This window comes from Lissotriton vulgaris, chromosome 9 (assembly GCF_964263255.1).
Source record: "Lissotriton vulgaris chromosome 9, aLisVul1.2, whole genome shotgun sequence".
NCBI lineage: Eukaryota > Metazoa > Chordata > Amphibia > Caudata > Salamandridae > Lissotriton > Lissotriton vulgaris.
The window spans coordinates 32560510-32582351 of NC_141697.1; the positions used below are offsets into that span (position 1 = coordinate 32560510).

General features: G+C 48.8%; 1 protein-coding gene across 1 annotated transcript in view; it reads right to left on the reverse strand.

The window, feature by feature from the left end:
* SCFD1 (sec1 family domain containing 1) overlaps positions 1–21842 on the reverse strand; it is a 709689-nt gene that overhangs the window by 325990 nt on the left and 361857 nt on the right. The window contains exon 15 of the mRNA XM_086936984.1: positions 19062–19158. Coding sequence (XP_086793110.1) covers positions 19062–19158 — 97 coding nt within the window. The remainder of the gene's footprint in view (positions 1–19061; positions 19159–21842) is intronic.

Sequence of the window (21842 nt, forward strand, 5' to 3'; positions counted from 1 at the left end):
TACACAGCGAAATTCCTGAGAGCTGTTCGGAGGCCCTGCACGCTTTCTACACTACTCTGCAAACATGACTACTATTATAAAAACCATAGAAATTCACTGAAAAATAAACAAAGGCTACAAGGGATATATATATATATATATATATACTTTGACTGTGGAGCCTTAATATGTTAAATGGCACGCCGCCGTTTTAATCGGCACGCGCTCGGCTTGAGTGAGGACTCCGTACGGCGCACAACTGGAGCGGAGAAAACGAGGAGAAGGAGCCTGCACCGCCACGGAGAGTCGGCGAACCCTGAACCTGTCCTGAGAAACACGGGCTGGAAATTGGAAGTTCGTGAGACGGGGACGGACACACGGAGGTAGGAGACACCCGATTTCTCTTATATCGACTGCCACGAGTGAAGTAGGAGGCAAATTCGAACATTTAAAGAAACAATAACTATATTAAATGTTTAGCGACACAGCGCGCCGGGATGTGACAAGCGGCATTTTTAAAGGGCGACCTGGGCCACAGGCACGGGACGCAACTCAGGCACCTTACACAGCACAGACCAATTTGAAAAACAAATACCAGCAGCTCGAGAGACTTTATGAACGAGAAACAAGGAAGTGGTGGGAGGCCACTTCCTTGCAACATTATGCGGAGGTGAAACGGGTCCCACGCGGTCTCCGCATATATACAATTCCAGCCTACGAGAACCCAGACCCCGAGTTACTTAGTGAGTGGGCAGAGTATTCAGCGCACTTTTCGGAGGGCATGTTGAGACTTCTTATCAAGTTTGCTTGGAAGGATAGGGAGAAGGCATTACAAGACATTGAAGCACTGGAGAAGGAGATCGTAGAATTGACTGATCAGGGGCAATTAGACACTGAGAAGGAGTCCATGAAGAAGAGACTCACTGTCTACGAGAAGAGGATACAACAAAGGAAACAACAGAAATTTGAGTGCGACGCTCGCGATTACGAGCAAGGATGGATACTAACATTCGCACGGAAGTACGACGCACCACGTCGTGATCTGAGAGCAAGACGCCAAAGACCACAAGTGTCTAGAGAGACCTCAGAATCTGAAATAACTAGCGCGGAGCAATCAGAAGACAAATTAGCGAGCGGAGGCCAGCAAACCGGGCCGAGATGCCAGCCTTCTTTTTGCGTGGAATGCGATCTAATCCGCCAGAATTGGTTGAGGGATGGGAAAAAACGTCCACCGGAACAATCAACCAGCACAGGCGGAGACGCATCACGAGGAGAGGAGGGAGAAAGCATAGGGAGAGTGTTAGACCTGTCTGGCTTTTTGCGTAGTCCCTCCAAATTATTATTTATTTTGTCCCCTTTTTGCCCCTCATACCTTTAATAATATTTGTCCATTAACTTTTTCTAGGTGTTGGTCAAGGGGATAGGTGTTCTTTTTCCCCTCATAGTTTTTCACCTCAGACCCAGAGGCCTGTTCTGACAGGAAAAGTTGGAACCACAAAATGGTGGCTACCAACTGCCCTAACTGCCAAACCCAGAACTTGCCCATAGACTAGTATAGGGTGTTCCAGAACCTTCTGGTCCCTTCTGGACCACTGAGGGTCAGCCTATATAAGGCGGAATGCTGGGCAGCCATTTTGTCTACCTGAGAGAGTCAGCTGGAGGACAGGCTGTAGCTAAGGGTGGGAAGAGGCTAGACATAGGGTTGACCTCCTGGACTGGGAAGCTGCCTTACTGATCCACCACACTACCCCCCCCTTTGGGTTACTTGTCCTGACCCCGCTGTTGAGGGTTACTGGAGACCCTGGGCGCCTAGCTTGCCCCTTGTCTAAATCATACAGGGGAGTCTACAGGAGAAGGAGACTGCAGCGCTGCGGAGCGCAGTCCTCTGCCCAGTAAAGGAACTTAAGGGAGAAGACCGCCAGGATATCATTACAGTGGCTGTAAGGATTGTGAGCTGGTGAGGAGTCTATCGCCACGTATCACAAGTTTATTCCCCCCTTTTCCCTGTACCTGGGGCTGCCCTTGCACAAGTGAACTCCCAGTGACTGAAGCGGGGTTGGGAGCGTGCTCTCCTCGAGGTGCTTCGTGGAGCACTGGTTGTTTGATCGGGCCGCCTGTGAGCCTGTGACCTGTGGTGGCGGCGGACGCTGTGGTGGAAGATCGTTTCCCTGCGCTGTGTCCTGTCAGCGCTAACCCGGCCCAAGGAGAGAGTGAGCCGGTGTTTGTGGGCGGAGCCGGAGGAAACAGAACCGAGCAGTCTCCAGCTGAAGCCGCTGCTCGCTCGCGCATGCCCGGTCGCGCCGCTTCCCTTCAGGAAGGCGGAGGCGGGACCAGGCGGGGAGGCGCCGAGAGCCGAGCAGAGGCTGAGTTGTGTTGCATCGTCTTCCCCCGCTCGAGCGCCTTACGAAGGAGCTGGCGCGAGCGGGAAGGGAGAATTGTGTTCCCCGTTTTTCCTCCGCACCAGCATAAAGTGAGCAGCTGACTGGGCGGAAGGAAGCAGATTGGGCAAACGAGTCCTCGGAGGAGCCTCCGGTTAACAGAGACGCGTGGTGACTGGGAAAAGCCGTCTCCACAGTACAGTAAGGAGAGGGGTCCTTGAGGGCTCTGTCAAGAAAGGGGGAAGAGTGGAACCGGCCAAACAGTAACTTTTAAATTGCTCATGTCCCTTCAGCCGTGTACAGGAGGTGGGGAGTAGTTGGAGGACACAAGTTTTGGAACTAGTGCTGCTGGTGCCTGCTTTCCAGAAAGAGACATCAGTTCCTCATTGAAAGTGTGGGTGCTTATATAAAGTCCTGAGTTTCTAAATCCCCTCTAGGGCTGTTACCTGTTGTGGGGAAAGTTAGATGCAGTGGGAGGAAGTTTAGAGCACTACATCGTAACCACGCCTAATTAATGTTGGAATCTGAGTAAATGCACTAGTGATGTGAAATTGATGATTTTAGTTAGCCTTTCTGCAGGGACTGTATCAATTTCCTGACTATATTGTATTGAGCTATCATCTCTAAAAGGAAATCTGCGTAAGTTGTTGAGATATTCACTGTGAAAGATTAAGGATATTTACAAGTTGAATGTATTGGGTTGTAATGTTATTTCCACAGACAGAAAAGTGTTACCATTTCTCCTGATCTATGTGTAACTTTTTCACTTGTGAATACTAGAGCTAAAACAAAGAGAATCTTATTTTTATAAAACAGCTCATATTTTCATAACAAATTGGTGTAGTGTCCTTTTTAAGTGTTATTGCGTGGATTTACTGCTGGGTGGTTTGCAACCTTCACACTGTGCCTCTAGAATTGCATGTCTTACCCCTAGGCCAGGCTACCCTAGGTGACCTGACATCCCAGGTTCCAACAGTTTGGTGCCTAGCGGTGGGATTCTGACTTGGTTGCAGCTACTCAATAGTAATTCAACGCAATACACTGACCTACACCAGGAGTTTTCTCCTTGCGGCCCTCCTAATTTGAATTTTGCTTTTCCAAATTTGTTTCTGGTGGTGGGTGGAGGTTAACCTCAGGTCACTTCTTGGTTTTCTCCTGTGTGTTAATTTTATTCCATAGTGAAAAATGGAATTAAATTTGGAAGAGCTAGAATCCTACACTGTGACCGAACTCAAAGAATGATGTCAGCAACAGGGGGTATTCTTTAAAAAAGGTGCCAGGAAAGGCGAGTTGCTGACAAGCATAAGGGCATGGGTGGAGGCTCATTCCGGGGAGGAACCGGACCCAGAAGGGAGTGACAGGGACACTGTCTTTGAGACTGCAATGTTGTACCAAGCTGGAGGGGGGAATCTGCTGACAGGTCCCAGGACACCTTCGAGGGTGGGCAGCAGCGTCTCAGAGAGGGGTTTAACTGACGCCGAGCTAGAAGATAGGAGGGAGGAGAGGAGAATGGGGTTGGAATTAGCTAGAATGGATATGGAAAGGGAGGACAAGAGGTTAGCCCATGAGCGAACCATTAAAGAGATGGACCTACAAGCTTTAACCCTAAGGTCTTCCAATTCAGATAATGGTGGCGGCGAAACTAAGGTGAATACCAGGGAACCCAGACCCTATCTACCCAAGGATGTCATTGCCAGTTACACCACAGGCGATGACATTGCCAAATGGTTAGCCGCATACGAAGTTTCTTTAAGGGCTCACAGGATCCTAGAAACTCACTGGGGGGGCGGGCTGTATAAATACATGCCACCTGCTGGCAGAGACACCTTGTTGGCTCTGGAGCAGGATGAGCAAACCCACTACCCTACAATGAAGGTGGCACTGGTGAAGAAGTTTGGACTTACCCCTGAAAGATATAGACAGAAATTCAGGGGAAGTCACAAACTGAGTACCCAGAATTGGGTAGATTTCTCAGACTACGCCAAGAAAGCTTTGGAGGGTTGGGTCCAGGGCAGCGAGGTGAAGGATTATGAGGGGCTGTACAATCTATTTTTGAAAGAACACCTCCTCGAGAAATGTTTTCCCGAGCTGCGCCAACACCTGGTGGACAGCAAGCTGACCAATCCCCGGAAGCTTGCAGAGGAGGCGGATACCTGGGCAAGTACCCGGGTGTCCTCAAAGGGGACTGGAGGGGATTCTCAAAAAGCCGGACAGGGCACCCCCCAGAAGAAGGAGGGGGGAGATAAAAAGAAGGAGTTCTCCAAAGGTCCCCAAAATAATTTCCAAGGAAAGGGAGTAGGTTTCACCCCTAAGGCAAACCCGCCCAGAAACCCTAATCCTGGCCAGAACCAGCAGCCAAGGGTTCTCCACTGTTTTGAATGTGGTGGTTTTGGACATTATAAGGGAGATGTCAGATGCCCAAAGACACCACCCCCTCCCACCGAAGGAAAATCACCGGGAGTAGCTAGTGTAGCGCTCGGGGAGGAGTTGCCCTTAGATAAGGGGGGTGAGTGGGCGGGTGTCACCTTAGTGTCCCTGGGAGAGCGGGAGATGGTTCCAAAGATCCAGGTGCCCCCAAATACTACAAAGTATGGGCAATGGGTCACCATCAATGGCCAGAGAGGGGAGGCTCTGAGAGATACAGGAGCCAGTATGACTATGGTGAGAAGTCAACTGGTGTCTCCAGAGCAGGTGGTTCCTAATGTACTCCACCCCGCCGCGATGGCTGATGGCAGAATGGGCCACTATCCAGTGGCTGAGGTTCCCTTTGAGTGGAGGGGGTTGCAGGTTCACTTCGAGTTGCCGTAAGCCCTGCCGTGCCAGTCGATTGTCTGTTGGGGAATGACATGGAGCACAACACTTGGAGAGAGGTGGAATACCGGACGCATTCTGCGATGCTGGGTACACCTGACTGGGCCTGTGTGAGCACACGGTCTGCGACTGCCCGGAGAGGGAGTTCGCCTGGGTTGGAGCCTGGAACAATGGCCCAACCCGCTGCTAAAAAGGGACAGACCCGGAGACAGGGAGAGCTTGCTCCGGCTTCCACACCCCATGTGACAGATCGGCCACCTGCGGTGGTGGACCAGGAGTCCGTGGAGGGGGAAGTAGACTCTCTGGAGGATTTACCCATCCCTGCTGAGTGGCATGTGGAGGGAGGTCCTACCAGAGAGGAATTCTGTAAGGGGCAGAGGGAGTGCCCCACCCTTGAGGGACTGAGGCGACAGGCTGAAGCCCAAGCAGCAGGTGATGTTACGGGACACTACCATATTTACTGAGGGGATGGACTCCTCTACAGTGAACCCAAGGTACCCTTAACTGGTTCGTCAAGGGCCTTGGTAGTCCCGCAACAATACCGAGCCTTTCTTTTGGAATTGGCTCATGCTATACCCCTGGCAGGACACTTAGGCCAGGACAAGACCTTTGCACGGCTTGTCCTCCACTTTTACTGGCCTCAGATGAAAGTGGCGTCCAACACTTACTGTCGGACATGTGTAACCTGCCAGGCCAGTGGGAAAACAGGGGTGAAGCTGAAGGCTCCCCTGGAACCACTTCCAGTCGTTAGCACACCCTTTGAGAGGGTGGGCATCGACATTGTAGGGCCTTTAGATCCACCAACCACAGCTGGTCACAGGTTCATCCTGGTCCTGGTGGATCATGCCACACGGTACCCAGAGGCAATTCCTCTGAGGACAGTCACTGCACCAGTGGTGGCTAGGGCCCTAATGGGGATCTTTACCCGAGTGGGATTTCCCAAGGAAGTTGTGTCCGACAGGGGAACCAACTTCATGTCAGCTTACATGCGGGCAATGTGGAAGGAGTGTGGAGTGACCTACCGGTTCACCACTCCTTATCACCCCCAGTCAAATGGACTGGTTGAGAGGTTTAATAAAACCTTGAAGGGCATGATCAGAAGTCTGCCCGAAAGCCTGCAGAGGAAATGGGACGTCCTCCTACCCTGTTTGCTCTTTTCTTACAGGGAAGTGCCACAGAAGGGAGTGGGCTTCAGCCCCTTTGAGCTTCTGTATGGGCACCCTGTACGCGGTCCTCTCAGCCTGTTGAAGAATGGTTGGGAGAAGTCTCCCAGGAAGCCCCCCCAGGATGTGGTGAGCTACATGCTGGCCTTCAGGAGCCAAATGGCGAAGTTGTGGAAGCAGGCTTCTGACAACTTGGAGGCCAGCCAGGCAGTCATGAAGGAGTGGTATGACCACAATGCTCACCAGGTGGAATTGGAGCCTGGCCAGAAAGTGTGGGTGATGGAGCCTGGAGAGCTTAGTGCCCTCCAGGATCGCTGGACAGGCACCTTCGAAGTGTTGGAGAAGAAGGGTAAGGCCACATACCTGGTGGACCTTAAGAACCCTCGACAGCCCCTACGGGTGCTGCATGCCAACCGACTCAAACCCCACCATGAGAGGCCCGAAGTCATGTTGTTGATGGTGACTGATGGGGAAGAGGAAGCGGAAAGCGAACCTCTCCCAGATCTATTCTCGTCTCAAGAGAAGGATGGGTCAGTGGAGGGAGTGATTCTCTCTCCCACTCTAACTCCTGAGCAACGGGAGGACTGCCGCCAGATCCTGGAGCAGTACTCTACGTTGTTCTCCCTTGTCCTGTGAAGGACTCACCTGTGTACCCATGATGTGGACACAGGGGACATCCCACCAGTGAAGTCTAAGACCTACCGGCTGTCAGACAAGGTGAAGGCTAGCATCCATGGAGAGGTTGCCAAGATGCTAGAGCTGGGAGTTATTGAACCTTCTAACAGCCCTTGGTCCAGTCCGGTGGTGCTCGTGCCAAAAGCCGCGCCACCAGGCACCACACCTGAACTGAGGTTCTGTGTGGATTACCGAGGACTGAACTCAGTGACAAAGACTGATGCTCATCCGATCCCTAGGGCGGATGAATTAATTGACCGGCTAGGAGCTGCCCAATATCGGAGTACCATTGACCTCACTTCGGGGTACTGGCAGATCTCCTTGACAGATGGAGCAAGGGAAAGGTCAGCCTTCTCCACGCCTGAGGGACACTTCCAGTTCTGTGTGATGCCCTTTGGGCTCAAGAACGCCCCTGCCACATTTCAGCGGCTGGTGAACCAGGTCCTCTCTGGAATGGAGAGTTTCTCTGCTGCTTACTTGGATGACATTGCTGTGTTCAGTAGCAGTTGGGAGGACCATTTGCAGCATTTGCAAGCAGTTCTCCAGGCCCTGAAACAAGCTGGATTGACAATCAAGGCCAGCAAATGCCAGATTGGGCAGGGGTCGGTTGTGTACCTTGGACACTTGGTGGGTAGGGGGACTGTGCAGCCCCTGCAGGCGAAGATTGAGGCAATCATGGCCTGGGAACCCCCCAAGACACAGACTGAGGTCCGAGCTTTCCTGGGCCTCACAGGCTACTACCGTCGCTTTGTGAAGGGGTATGGCACTATTGTAGCACCCCTCACAGAGCTCACCTCAAAGAAACAACCTCGACGGGTAGTTTGGACGGGAGCTTGTCAGCAAGCTTTTGAGAAATTGAAGCAGGCGATGTGTGCGGCACTGGTCCTGAAGGCCCCAGACTTCTCCAAGGAGTTCATTGTCCAAACAGATGCATCAGAACATGGCATTGGGGCAGTGTTATCGCAACTAAATGAAGAGGGCCTGGATCAGCCTGTAGTCTTCTTATCCAGGAGACTGCTTCCCCGGGAACAGAAGTGGAGTGCAATTGAGAGGGTGTGGGCTCTGAAGAAGCTGCGGCCATACCTCTTTGGCTCGCACTTCCTGGTTCAGACTGACCACCGACCCCTTCGTTGGCTGATGCAAATGAAGGGGGAAAATCCCAAGCTGTTGAGGTGGTCCATCTCCCTACAGGGAATGGACTTCCGGGTGGAACATCGGCCTGGAGTGGACCACGCCAATGCAGACGGTCTCTCCAGGTATTTCCGCCTTAGTGATGAGGACTCCCAAGGGGTTGGGTAGTTCTCCCCACTTTCATGTGGGGGGGACGCGTGTTAGACCTGTCTGGCTTTTTGCGTAGTCCCTCCAAATTATTATTTATTTTGTCCCCTTTTTGCCCCTCATACCTTTAATAATTTTTGTCCACTAACTTTTTCTAGGTGTTGGTCAAGGGGATAGGTGTTCTTTTTCCCCTCATAGTTTTTCACCTCAGACCCAGAGGCCTGTTCTGACAGGAAAAGTTGGAACCACAAAATGGTGGCTACCAACTGCCCTAACTGCCAAACCCAGAACTTGCCCATAGACTAGTATAGGGCGTTCCAGAACCTTCTGGTCCCTTCTGGACCACTGAGGGTCAGCCTATATAAGGCGGAATGCTGGGCAGCCATTTTATCTACCTGAGAGAGTCAGCTGGAGGACAGGCTGTAGCTAAGGGTGGGAAGAGGCTAGACATAGGGTTGACCTCCTGGACTGGGAAGCTGCCTTACTGATCCACCACACTACCCCCCCCCTTTGGATTACTTGTCCTGACCCCGCTGTGGAGGGTTACTGGAGACCCTGGGCGCCTAGCTTGCCCCTTGTCTAAATCATACAGGGGGAGTCTACAGCAGAAGGAGACTGCAGCGCTGCGGAGCGCAGTCCTCTGCCCAGTAAAGGAACTTAAGGGAGGTGACCCCCAGGATATCATTACAGTGGCTGTAAGGATTGTGAGCTGGTGAGGAGTCTATCGCCACGTATCACAAGTTTATTCCCCCCTTTTCCCTGTACCTGGGGCTGCCCTTGCACAAGTGAACTCCCAGTGACTGAAGCGGGGCTGGGAGCGTGCTCTCCTCGAGGTGCTTCGTGGAGCACTGGTTGTTTGATCGGGCCGCCTGTGAGCCTGTGACCTGTGGTGGCGGCAGACGCTGTGGTGGAAGATCGTTTCCCTGCGCTGTGTCCTGTCAGCGTCTAACCCGGCCCAAGGAGCGAGTGAGCCGGTGTTTGTGGGCGGAGCCGGAGGAAACAGAACCGAGCAGTCTCCAGCTGAAGCCGCTGCTCGCTCGCGCATGACCGGTCGCGCCGCTTCCCTTCAGGAAGGCGGAGGCGGGACCAGGCGGGGAGGCGCCGAGAGCCGAGCAGAGGCTGAGTTGTGTTGCATCGTCTTCCCCCGCTCGAGCGCCTTAAGAAGGAGCTGGCGCGAGCGGGAAGGGAGAATTGTGTTCCCCGTTTTTCCTCCGCACCAGCATAAAGTGAGCAGCTGACTGGGCAGAAGGAAGCAGATTGGGCAAACGAGTCCTCGGAGGAGCCTCCGGTTAACAGAGACGCGTGGTGACTGGGAAAAGCCGTCTCCACAGTACAGTAAGGAGAGGGGTCCTTGAGGGCTCTGTCAAGAAAGGGGGAAGAGTGGAACCAGCCAAACAGTAACTTTTAAATTGCTCATGTCCCTTCAGCCGTGTACAGGAGGTGGGGAGTAGTTGGAGGACACAAGTTTTGGAACTAGTGCTGCTGGTGCCTGCTTTCCAGAAAGAGACATCAGTTCCTCATTGAAAGTGTGGGTGCTTATATAAAGTCCTGAGTTTCTAAATCCCCTCTAGGGCTGTCTACCTGTTGTGGGGAAAGTTAGATGCAGTGGGAGGAAGTTTAGAGCACTACATCGTAACCACGCCTAATTAATGTTGGAATCGGAGTAAATGCACTAGTGATGTGAAATTGATGATTTTAGTTAGCCTTTCTGCAGGGACTGTATCAATTTCCTGACTATATTGTATTGAGCTATCATCTCTAAAAGGAAATCTGCGTAAGTTGTTGAGATATTCACTGTGAAAGATTAAGGATATTTACAAGTTGAATGTATTGGGTTGTAATGTTATTTCCACAGACAGAAAAGTGTTACCATTTCTCCTGATCTATGTGTAAATTTTTCACTTGTGAATACTAGAGCTAAAACAAAGAGAATCTTATTTTTATGAAACAGCTCATATTTTCATAACAAATTGGTGTAGTGTCCTTTTTAAGTGTTATTGCGTGGATTTACTGCTGGGTGGTTTGCAACCTTCACACTGTGCCTCTAGAATTGCATGTCTTACCCCTAGGCCAGGCTACCCTAGGTGACCTGACATCCCAGGTTCCAACAGAGAGGTACCAGGAAATTGAGGAACCGACAGGCCAGGAACAAGAGGAATTGATGGAAGATTTAAATATAATCAATCTCTCGAAAAGAGTCCTGACAACAGAAGAAGAGAACGTGTTGAAGCTGGGACTTACATTCTGTCCAACCTGCTGCTATGAATACACACAAACACGTATAGACTTGTTTTTATTTGTTCGGAAGCTCAAGCTCTGGAAGCATTTCAAACAAAGGGCGCAAAGAGAAACTACACAGAGGCCACCCACAGTGGGTGGTACAGATCAACATGACCCTTTTGACATTAACATTAGGGACTTGGAGAACATGGCCGTACTGGAGGAACTACTGGAAGAAAGCGGTTCCCAGATAACACCACCAGTGGATGTAGTCGAAAGAGGCACAGCCATTGGTATCGCCCAAATAGGTGAACGCAGCGCCTTCAAACCACCCTCGCGCTTCCTCCCCCAGACACCAACTGACGCAGTCAATTTCTTCTCAGAGGCAGTTAATCGGGACTTACAGAAGCTGTCCAAGCAAGAAGAAAGCAACAAGGTCAAGACCAAATGGAATCTCTCATTACACCAAAGGGATGCTATCTCAAACCTTGAAAAGGATGATTCAATCGTAATAAAGCCTTCGGATAAAGGCGGAAGCGTAGTCATCCAGAGCCGTGAGAACTACTGCAAAGAGGCTCTACGCCAATTGCAGGACCGCGAGAACTACTCGCCGACAACCGAACAAGAATACCTAGGTAGCATACGGGACTATCAGACCCTCATCGAGCACTGGTACGGAAAAGGAATCCTAGCCCGGGAAGAATATCTGTTACTGCAAAATAAACAACCGAGATTACCCAGTTTTTATCATCTCCCAAAAGTGCACAAGGATGCCACTAAACCACCAGGGAGACCAATCGTATCATCCATTGGAGGACTGACTGAAAACATGCCTAAGTTTATTGACTCTTTTCTGGCCCCATGGGTAACCCAATTGAGTTCATATACGAAAGATACAAAGGACTTCCTTAGACAAATAGAGGATGTGGAGTGGGAGAGCGACCTAGTGATGATAACTCTGGACATCTCTAGTTTATATACGAGTATCAGACATACTGATGGGATTGAAGCGGTAAAGACTTTTCTGAACCTACGATCTGCCCGATACCTGGAACATAGCAGAATGATTTTGGACTTTATATCATTCTGCCTGAATAACAACATCTTTATTTTCCAGAACCAAAGATACAGACAGGTCAGGGGGACTGCTATGGGCACCTGCTTCGCCCCCAGTTACGCAAATTTATTCGTGGGCTGGTGGGAGAAGCAGGTGGCCTGGGCGGACGACAAGGCAGAATGGGTCGATAGGGTGATTTGCTGGAGGAGATACATCGACGATCTCTTCCTTATTTGGAAGGGATCGGAATCCTCGGCAGAAGATTATATAGCGGCCCTAAATACCAATGATTTGAACCTAAAATTCACCCACAGTATGAGCAGGAAAGAGGTTAGTTTTCTGGATCCGAGGGTTTTTGTCGATTCAGGCGTAATTCAGACTGCGCTCTATAGAAAGGAGACGGCAGGGAATTCCGTCCTACATGGACGAAGCAGTCACCCAGCATCTCTTGTGAAAAGCATCCCCTACGGGGAACTGTTGAGAATAAAACGCAACAGTTCCCTGGAAAGAGATTTTGAGGAAGCTGCAGATAAAAGCGTGAAACGCTTTAAATCGCGCGGCTACTCTACAACAGTTCTCCATCAAGCTAAAGAGAAGGCGAAAGCTATGACGGAAAGTAGGGGCGGAACCACGAAGGGTGGTAATGGCATAATCAGACTAATAACCAACTATTCCGTGGCAGCGAATAGGGTGAGATCCATTATGTCCAGAAACTGGGGTATCCTCAAATCTGACGCCGTAATTGGCAAAGACCTGCAGGATCATCCCATGATTACATTCAGGAAGACAAGATCAGTGAAGGACAGGTTGGTGAAAAGCCATTTGTCCAAAGAAAAATCTAAAGGAGAACTGCATGCCATGCATGGGTCATACCCATGTGGGAAAAGCAAGGCCTGCAGTAACAGCCAGAGAGTGATTTCATATCAGGTGCCTCATAAGGATTCGAAGATCAGGATTGGCAAGTTCATAACTTGCTCAACTACATTTGTAGTGTACTGCCTGAAGTGTCCCTGCGGACTTCGGTACGTAGGAAGCACTGCGAAGGCAGTTAAGTTAAGAATCTTAGAACACCAACGGGCCATCGCGAACAAGGATGAGAACTATCCGATGGCCCGGCATTTTGCCTCTCACCACAATAGCGACAGAACCTTACTTAGCTTCTTCAGCTTAGATTGTATCCCACAAGATGTAAGAGGGGGGGACTTCAAGCGGAAGTTAAGACGATTGGAGTCAAGATATATTATAGACCTCCAAACACAATCTCCAGGAGGTCTAAATGCAGGGGAAGAGCTAATATCACATCTGTAAGACAAAAAATAAGAACTATAAAATGTATGTGTTGAGCTGTGTCTATGCCTGAGAAGATATATTTTTTCAAAAAATGCTTTGAAGAAATTCAGTTGGTAGTTGGTTTGAGGACCCTTTGAGACAGATTTGATTTTCACAATTTATTTATGAATTATGGTGGAATGAATAAGTATTAATTTGATTTTCACCATTTAGCCCATTAAGGGCCTTATTAATGTCATGGGTTTTGATAAATCAATTTTTTTAAACCTTCTACCACAGGATATAATGAATTTATGTGCAATATGAAGAATGTTGGTTCAATGAACATTGTTTTTTTTTATATAAATCTTATAATCTTGTTTTATTTGCCCATTCAGGGCGGAATACACAACACAAGATTATTTATTGAGGTACTGTGATATTCAATATCATAATTATTGTTTCCAACAGCGATTAATATTGCTCTAATTTGTCTTTTGTAAAAATTGTTTGAGTTAATTTCACCATTGCAAAATGGCGCTCAGGATTTGGACTTTGTTCCGTTTTCTGTTTTGATTATAATTGCCTTTATGAACTTCCGCCTCGCCGTCGCCAGCTGACACTGACGAAGGCAAGAGCTGAAACGTGTTTGTTTTACATTTTGTGCAATAAACCTTAGCGGGTTTTACCTATTGCGAGTGCTGATTTTGTCAAACTTCTTTGACTGTGGAGGAGATGGGGCGTTGTTGCTGTCACTTGACATCACGCTGGGCGAGGTAGAATCCCTGCCCTGCCCCCGCCAAATGGATCCCTATGGCTTGGGGGATGATGCGGTTTGGGGGCTCGAGGCGGCACTTTGTTTTAGGGTCACAGTGACTATGGGATTCACTCACATCTAAGCGCTGATCCACTGTCCGCAATAACTACCAGCACTGAACATTGCATGCTGGGACCTGTAGACGCAATCCACGAGGCGGCTAGAAGGAGGTATCAGGCGATTGGAACTTTCCTTGGGGGCGGAGCAGCGCTTCAGCAATCAGGAGAAGGCAGGATATTTAATCCGAGATGCACGCCTGTTTCTTGTTTGTTTGTTACACCCTCAGCGCTGAAGAAGGCACAGACGCCGAAATGCATTCGCCAGAAGGGGTGCTTTGAATTGCCATGGCTTGTGCTCTGAAATAAAGATGCTTCCCACGTTTCCCCTGCCGTGGCCTCTTCTTCTTCTTGGAGGAGTTTCTTGGACATTTTGTTGCGCTAGCTCCAGTGATGCGCTCAAGAGGCCCCCGCATCTTCAAGTGGCCTTGGACTCGCTGGACTCCGCTTCGGTGGTATTTCTTTCTAATCCAGGGTACTGGAACAACCAAGGCCCACCCCCGGACCCGGGAGGAGATGGGGCGGTGTTGTTGTCACTTGACATCACGCTGGGCGAGGTAGAATCCCTGCCTTGCCCCTGCCAAATGGATCCCTATGGCTTGGGGGTTGATGCGGTTTGGGGGCGCGAGGCGGCACTTTGATTTAGGGTCACAGTGACTATGGGATTCACTTACATCTAAGCGCTGATCCACCCTCCGCAATACCTACCAGCACTGAACATTGCATGCTGGGACCTGTAGGCGCCATCCACGAGGCGGCTAGAAGGAGGTATCAGGCGGTTGGAACTTTCCTTGGGGGCGGAGCAGCTATTCAGCAATCAGGAGAAGGCAGGATATTTAATCCGAGATGCACACCTGTTTCTTGTTTGTTTGTTACACCCTCGGCGCTGAAGAAGGCACAGACGCCGAAATGCATTCGCCAGAAGGGGTGCTTTGAATTGCCATGGCTTGTGCTCTGAAATAAAGATGCTTCCCACGTTTCCCCTGCTGTGGCCTCTTCTTCTTCTTGGAGGAGTTTCTTGGACATTTTGTTGCGCTAGCTCCAGTGCTGCGCTCAAGAGGCCACCGCATCTTCAAGTGGCCTTGAACTCGCTGGACTCCGCTTCGGTGGTATTTCTTTCTAATCCAGGGTACTGGAACGACCAAGGCCCACCTCCAGACCCGGGAGGAGATGGGGTGGTGTTGCTGTCACTTGACATCACGCTGGGCGAGGTAGAAACCCTGCCCTGCCCCCACCAAATGGATCCCTATGGCTTGGGGGTTGATGCGGTTTGGGGGCTCGAGGCGGTACTTTGTTTTAGGGTCACAGTGACTATGGGATACGTGCTTGTGTACGTTACGGCGCCAAAAGGGGAATGCACCACCAAGTTTAAAATTGGGCGTGGAATTAGACAGGGATGTGTGTTGGCCCCACTGATTTTTATTCTTTTTATCAACGAGATAGACTCCACCTTAAAATCTATGTCAGTGGATGCTCCCACAATACACGGAGACCGCGTCCCAGTTTTATTATACGCGGACGCGGTTCTAATTTCACGCACCCCCATAGGCCTTCAACGGTTGATGGATGGTTTTTCCCTATTTATTAAAGGTAGAAAGCTAGTGATTAACAAATCCAAAACCTTTGTAATGGAATGTGGGCGGAGGAACGGAAAGAAGCCCTTTTCATATTTTATTGACGGGCAGAAGGTTCAACTTGTTGATAATTTTTCTTATCTAGGGGTTACATTTTCAAACAACAAATATAACAAATGGTCTAGCGAGCACAATAATGTAAGGTCCAAGATGGCCAGGAGTTCAAATGGCATATTTACGTTGGCCACGAAGTTGGGTGACAGGCGTGTCTATGACATGCTTAAAATATTTCAGTCCCGATGCCTATCTACGGCCTTGTACGGAGCGGGTATCTGGGGCTACGCCTCAGTGGGACAGCTTCAAGTAGAGGAGAATACTTTTCTAAAGAGACGTTTGTGTCTACCCAGCTCAGTTTCCAACGTTTTAGTGCACAAAGAATTGGGTATGTCCCATCTTTCCGATTTGATTCTCCTGAGACCACTTATGCTTTGGCGCTCGATATGGATGAAAGAAGAGACGTCATTGTGTAGATCAATTATATCCGATTGCTTGTCCCTGGATAACTATCAAAGGATCCCATGGCTAAAATATAACGTGGACAGTTTTCGGGAGGGTTTTGGCCTGGATGTTTTTACTGACCATTGTGGTGCCTCTGATGTAGCCAAACATGAAATCAAGAACTCTTTTTTAAATCACCAAGCTAACAGACGGCACCAAGATAGTGTTTAACTTTCCTCTTGCATTCTATACCATGATTTAAATGATTTTTTGGGCTATCACCCGTACTTATCGCAGGTGACTTGGAAGGCCCACCGGTATGTGTTGACTAGATTGAGAACTGGGATAGTCCACAATCTAGTGGCCTTCCCACAACAGCGTTCACCCCCTGTTGGCCCCTTCCCATGTGATAACATTTGTTTACAAAGCACTATGCACTTTCTTTTGTTTTGTCAACTGTATAAATACTTGTGGATTGCTTATCTTAAACCTGTGTTTGTAAAGTTTGGAGTTAGGACTGTAAAAGACTCCATGAGACTGCTTTTTAACCTTCATCACCCTGATGTCTGTTTTTACACAGCTACCTTCCTTTTAAAATCAATTGCTAGGAAAAGTATGCAGTTTTAACTATTATTAATTTATCTGTATAGTTTGCGTTAGTATGGCCACCGCTTTTTTAACTGTATTTTGTGTGTTGTGCTTTTATACATCAAAGGATCTGCTTTAAATCCCTATGTATTGTCTTCAGGGCAGTTCACGGGCTAGGCCCCCGACCACTTCAGAACAAATTCAATTGGTACGCGCCCACCCGGTCTCTTCGATCCTCATCTTTACACTTCATTAGCATTCCTAGGATCAAGAAAGCCACCTGTGGGGACGAGCTTTCAGTATAGCTGCAGCCCACTTATGGAACAACCTCCCTATCGACATTAGAAAAACTAACGAATTTATGACCTTTCGTAAAAAGGTGAAAACTTGGCTTTTCCCAAAAAATCCTCAAAAAATCCACCAAAATAAATAAACCTATTCTGATCAGCACCATGTCCACTCTCCTGTCCCCACAGAGTTCTTGTCTATATGTACTTTAGCGCCAGGATGCCCGTAGGGTTACAGAGCGCTCTACAAATGCTATAAATAAATAAATAAATTATGGACTTGTTTCTTGTTCCGAAAAAAGCCTTATGAAAAACAGAAATAGAAAATAGACTATGGGATTCACTTACATCTAAGCGCTGATCCACCCTCCGCAATACCTACCAGCACTGAACATTGCATGCTGGGACCTGTAGGCGCCATCCACGAGGCGGCTAGAAGGAGGTATCAGGCGATTGGAACTTTCCTTGGGGGCGGAGCAGCTCTTCAGCAATCAGGAAAAGGCAGGATATTTAATCCGAGATGCACACCTGTTTCTTGTTTGTTTGTTACACCCTCGGCGCTGAAGAAGGCACAGACGCCGAAATGCATTCGCCAGAAGGGGTGCTTTGAATTGCCATGGCTTGTGCTCTGAAATAAAGATGCTTCCCACGTTTCCCCTGTCGTGGCCTCTTCTTCTTCTTGGAGGAGTTTCTTGGACATTTTGTTGCGCTAGCTCCAGTGATGCGCTCAAGAGGCCACCGCATCTTCAAGTGGCCTTGAACTCGCTGGACTCCGCTTCGGTGGTATTTCTTTCTAATCCAGGGTACTGGAACGACCAAGGCCCACCTCCGGACCCGGGAGGAGATGGGGCGGTGTTGCTGTCACTTGACATCATGCTGGGCGAGGTAGAATCCCTGCCTTGCCCCCGCCAAATGGATCCCTATGGCTTGGGGTTGATGCGGTTTGGGGGCTTGAGGCGGCACTTTGTTTTATGGTCACAGTGACTATGGGATTCACTTACATCTAAGCGCTGATCCACCCTCCGCAATACCTACCAGCACTGAACATTGCATGCTGGGACCTGTAGACGCCATCCACGAGGCGGCTAGAAGGAGGTCTCAGGCGATTGGAACTTTCCTTGGGGGCGGAGCAGCTCTTCAGCAATCAGGAAAAGGCAGGATATTTAATCCGAGATGCACACCTGTTTCTTGTTTGTTTGTTACACCCTCGGCGCTGAAGAAGGCACAGACGCCGAAATGCATTCGCCAGAAGGGGTGCTTTGAATTGCCATGGCTTGTGCTCTGAAATAAAGATGCTTCCCACGTTTCCCCTGCCGTGGCCTCTTCTTCTTCTTGGAGGAGTTTCTTGGACATATATATATATATATATATATATATATATATATACACACACATATATATATAGTTTATACTTACCTGCAAAATACTTATATATGCGTTGTAAAGGCATGGGTGGTAAAAATGTGTGAGGTAAAGGCCTATACATGGTAATGGACTTGTGGTAAAGGCATGCGTGGTGGGGGACGCATGGCAAAATAATTAGTGATAAAGGCATGCATGGTAAAGGCATATGCGTGGTAATGGATGTGTGATAAAGGCATGCGAGGATCCGCCATATGCCATACATCCCTTTTCAGGTTACAAGGGGATCACAATGTATCAAAATGCAGAAAACACTCAGCTAGACTTAAGGACATGCGAAAATACAACCATGCCAAGGTCTCCTTACTGTTGAGAAAAAGTTGAACCAGCAAGACCATACCGACAACATTACATAAAAGGCTATGTGAAAAAACTTAAAAGTAGCAAGCCAGCTAAAAATTGTCAGCAAAAAAAAATACACAATCGCATCACCCCCCATCTAATTTTCGGCATTTACCGCTTGAGGAAAGAAATCCTTACACATTTTGCTAGATTTGTTAAGTGCCTCATCTGAGAAACACCCACCATATGCCTCAGAGAGAGACTGAACCAAGTACGTGGTGCCCGAGCGACGAAAACTAAGTCAAGAAATTGATTGGCTAACCTTATGGTCTGAATATCCCAAACTACACAGGACATGTTCTGCTAGAGCCCCCTGAATGTTGGAATATACTCCTTGAAGCCATCAGACCTTCTCATTCTCCCCTTACATTTTCAAGGCGAAGGAATAACATTTTTAAATGCCACTTGCTTGTTTACTGAGGATGACTTGATGAACTTGTGTTATTGGTGAGGCTTTCTTGGTTCTCTCTCAACCTGAGGCTAGTTCAATGTTCTCAAATCTTGTTGGTTGCACCACTCCAACATATGTCAGACAAGTCAGCCTCAGGAAATCTTGCAACAAGTAATATGCTATTGCACCTAATAAGAAATAACATGCTCCTGCGAGAAGGGACCTTCGAGAATGAAGTCCCTGATAATATACTCACCGTCGGGGTCCGAGATGATGTCAAGCAGTGACTTGTCAAGTGTGGTTTTGCTCATCAACTTTTCTTCATATTCAAAATATACATCTAATTTGCGAGCCTGTTAAGAAAAATAAAAAAAATGAACAGGTTTAGAGGCTAATATGCATAAGTGCTTATGTCTCTTCTCTGAGGAAGATTTGACCATGTTTCTTTCCCATGAGGCCATGGGTGATTCTCCACATGGTAGGACTTTGGCAGCACTGTACTTTAGGGACCTGCCCATTTGTACCCTAACAACTCCTCACAAAAGAGGTCCTGGTGGTGTCCTCGCCATGCACAGGGGGCCCCAGTCTGTCCTCACTGGTATGTTCATACTGCACAACCTTAAACCCCTTACATCCCACGTTAGTCCTCACTGGATTTCCATAGCATAATTCATGCAATAAGTGCATATCATGTCTCTTCCACAGTTCCACCTGCCCAGACTGTGCTTAAATCACTATACATTAACTCAAGTGGCTCTCTGTAGCTGCGCCTTAGACAAGGAATATTCATTCCTATTAAAGGTGGAGATGGAGTGCTGCTGCACAGCACAGGGCTGCTTCTTTCAGAAAACTGCGGCATGGGTACATAGTAGCCACACTTATGCTTGGGTTTAACCACAATTTTCCAGAGTTCCCTTCAGTTTTCTGCCCATACTAATTGTGCATGCCTGGAGGGAAACTAATAGCTAATGGTGCTGCTATGGTGCAATGGTAACTGGTTCTCATCGGGGCGTTCAGCCCCACATTCTTCCATACTCATACAATGATCACAACAGTAGGGCGCTGCTTGTAGATCTCCAGTGAATCTCGAACAAGATCAACATTAACCCCTTCGCTGCGGCGGCTATTCCGCCGCAGCTCTAAGGGGGTGGGGCGGCGGCTCCATACTAGTGACGGAACCGCTCCGTCACGGCTCGCGGGTGAGCTGTGCTTGTGCCGGAACGGTTCCGTCACGAACCCGCCCGCCCATTAAAGCGTCAGCGCAGGCGCGGAATTCGCGCCGCGCAGGCGCGGCGAGCGGGCCGTGACGGAACCGTTCCGTCACAAGCACACCTCACCCGTGGCTTGTGACAGATCAGTTCCGTCACAAGAATGCAACGGGTTAAAAGAACTTGCCCAACACATGATGCTTGCACACAAAAATTAGAGAGGCCCGAAGGGCAGCCTTACAGTGGCCATCCGGAGGGAAGTGGTGTGAAAAAGAAACAGGAAAGACTGTAGCTCTGACCATTTACATGTGCTTGCCCTTAGGTGGTGAATATAATTTCCAAAATAACTCCCAAACAGCCAAGGGGTATCTTCAAAGCCAGCTGTGTGGATTAACTTGACTAGGATACCAAGAGCTATATGGAAAACAAATTGGGATGTAAAGAATCCCAGAAGAGGACCACCCTGCTCCCTTGCAGGCAGACTGAGGCGTCTATTCATTGCATGCAGGAAATGAAAAGAAGGGGTGTAGACTGCAAAGCTGGTTGACATGACACTCTTAAAGGATGATAAGTGGATAAAAGAATGAGGGACACCACCACAGCACTTTTAGCCTTATGGCATGGAAAAAAACAGCACCCGACTCGAAGACAGAAATGACTGCAACCAGAAATGCAGTTTTCATTCCACCAGTCAAACTCCTGGGTGCAAGAACCGTCAACCATACACTTAGACCTCAAACTAGATGGTGATGCTCACTGGAGACCAGGGGTACATGCGGTGCATGGACTAGGACCAGCAACACAACAGTCAGATGCCAAACTAGACAGTCGACACTCACTGGGTTCAATGGGTGCAAGGAGTGAGCTAGAAACAGCAGCTAGATGGTTACACTCATTAGAGTCCATGGATACACTCGGGTAGGCATCTAAACTGGCACCACAACATTCAGCTCTCACACTAAATTGGGTTTGTGAACTGTTGGACAGAAAAGTAACCTTCAGAGCCCACTGCCTAAAATGCAGCCACTTGCATTGGCTCTAACTCTGCCCCTCAACTGAGATTCTCAAATGCTCTCAGACGATAAATTGTCTGGAGCATGTTCTGGTTTACTCAGAATGATTAGGAAGATTATTGAACGGATCCCAGATCACTTAAGAAAAAGTGTCATCGATTCTCTTATAGCGTCTCGCCTGGACTATGGCAACTCTCTTTACATGGGTTTACCAAAATATGTTATAAAGAGACTCCAGGTGGTGCAAAATGCAGCAGCAAGGCTCTTATTAAAAGTCCCAAGACACGTATCAGTAAGAGAATCCCTCAAACAGCTTCCCTGGCGTCCGATTGAAGCCAGAATTAAGTTCAAATCCCTCTGTATTGCTCACATGTCCAGTAAAGATCAGTCATTTGATCTCAATGTACACTCCCATTAGACACCTAAGATCCTCCCACCTGCAGCTCTTGAGGACAATCAGAGTCAAACGGACAAGATGGGGAGGCAGATCTTTTGCCCATATGGTACCGAGGCTGTGGAATGCCCTCCCAGTCAGCCTCAGATCACTGCCCCACAAAATCTCCCTTAGGAAAAACCTAAAGACCTGGCTGTTTCCCCATTAATTTACATGTGGTCAAAGCTCTCAGCACAGCACTCATCATCGCGGGGAGGCCTTCGGGCAGCCAGGCGCTTTACAAAACATAAACATAAACAATCCCTGGTGGCTGCATATTATTGGCTCAGACATCAAACTTGGCAGTTCAGGGGACGAATGGAAACTGCCCTCTCCCTCCACCCCCATACTGAGGTAGACAGTCCCCAATCTGAGGAAGTTGA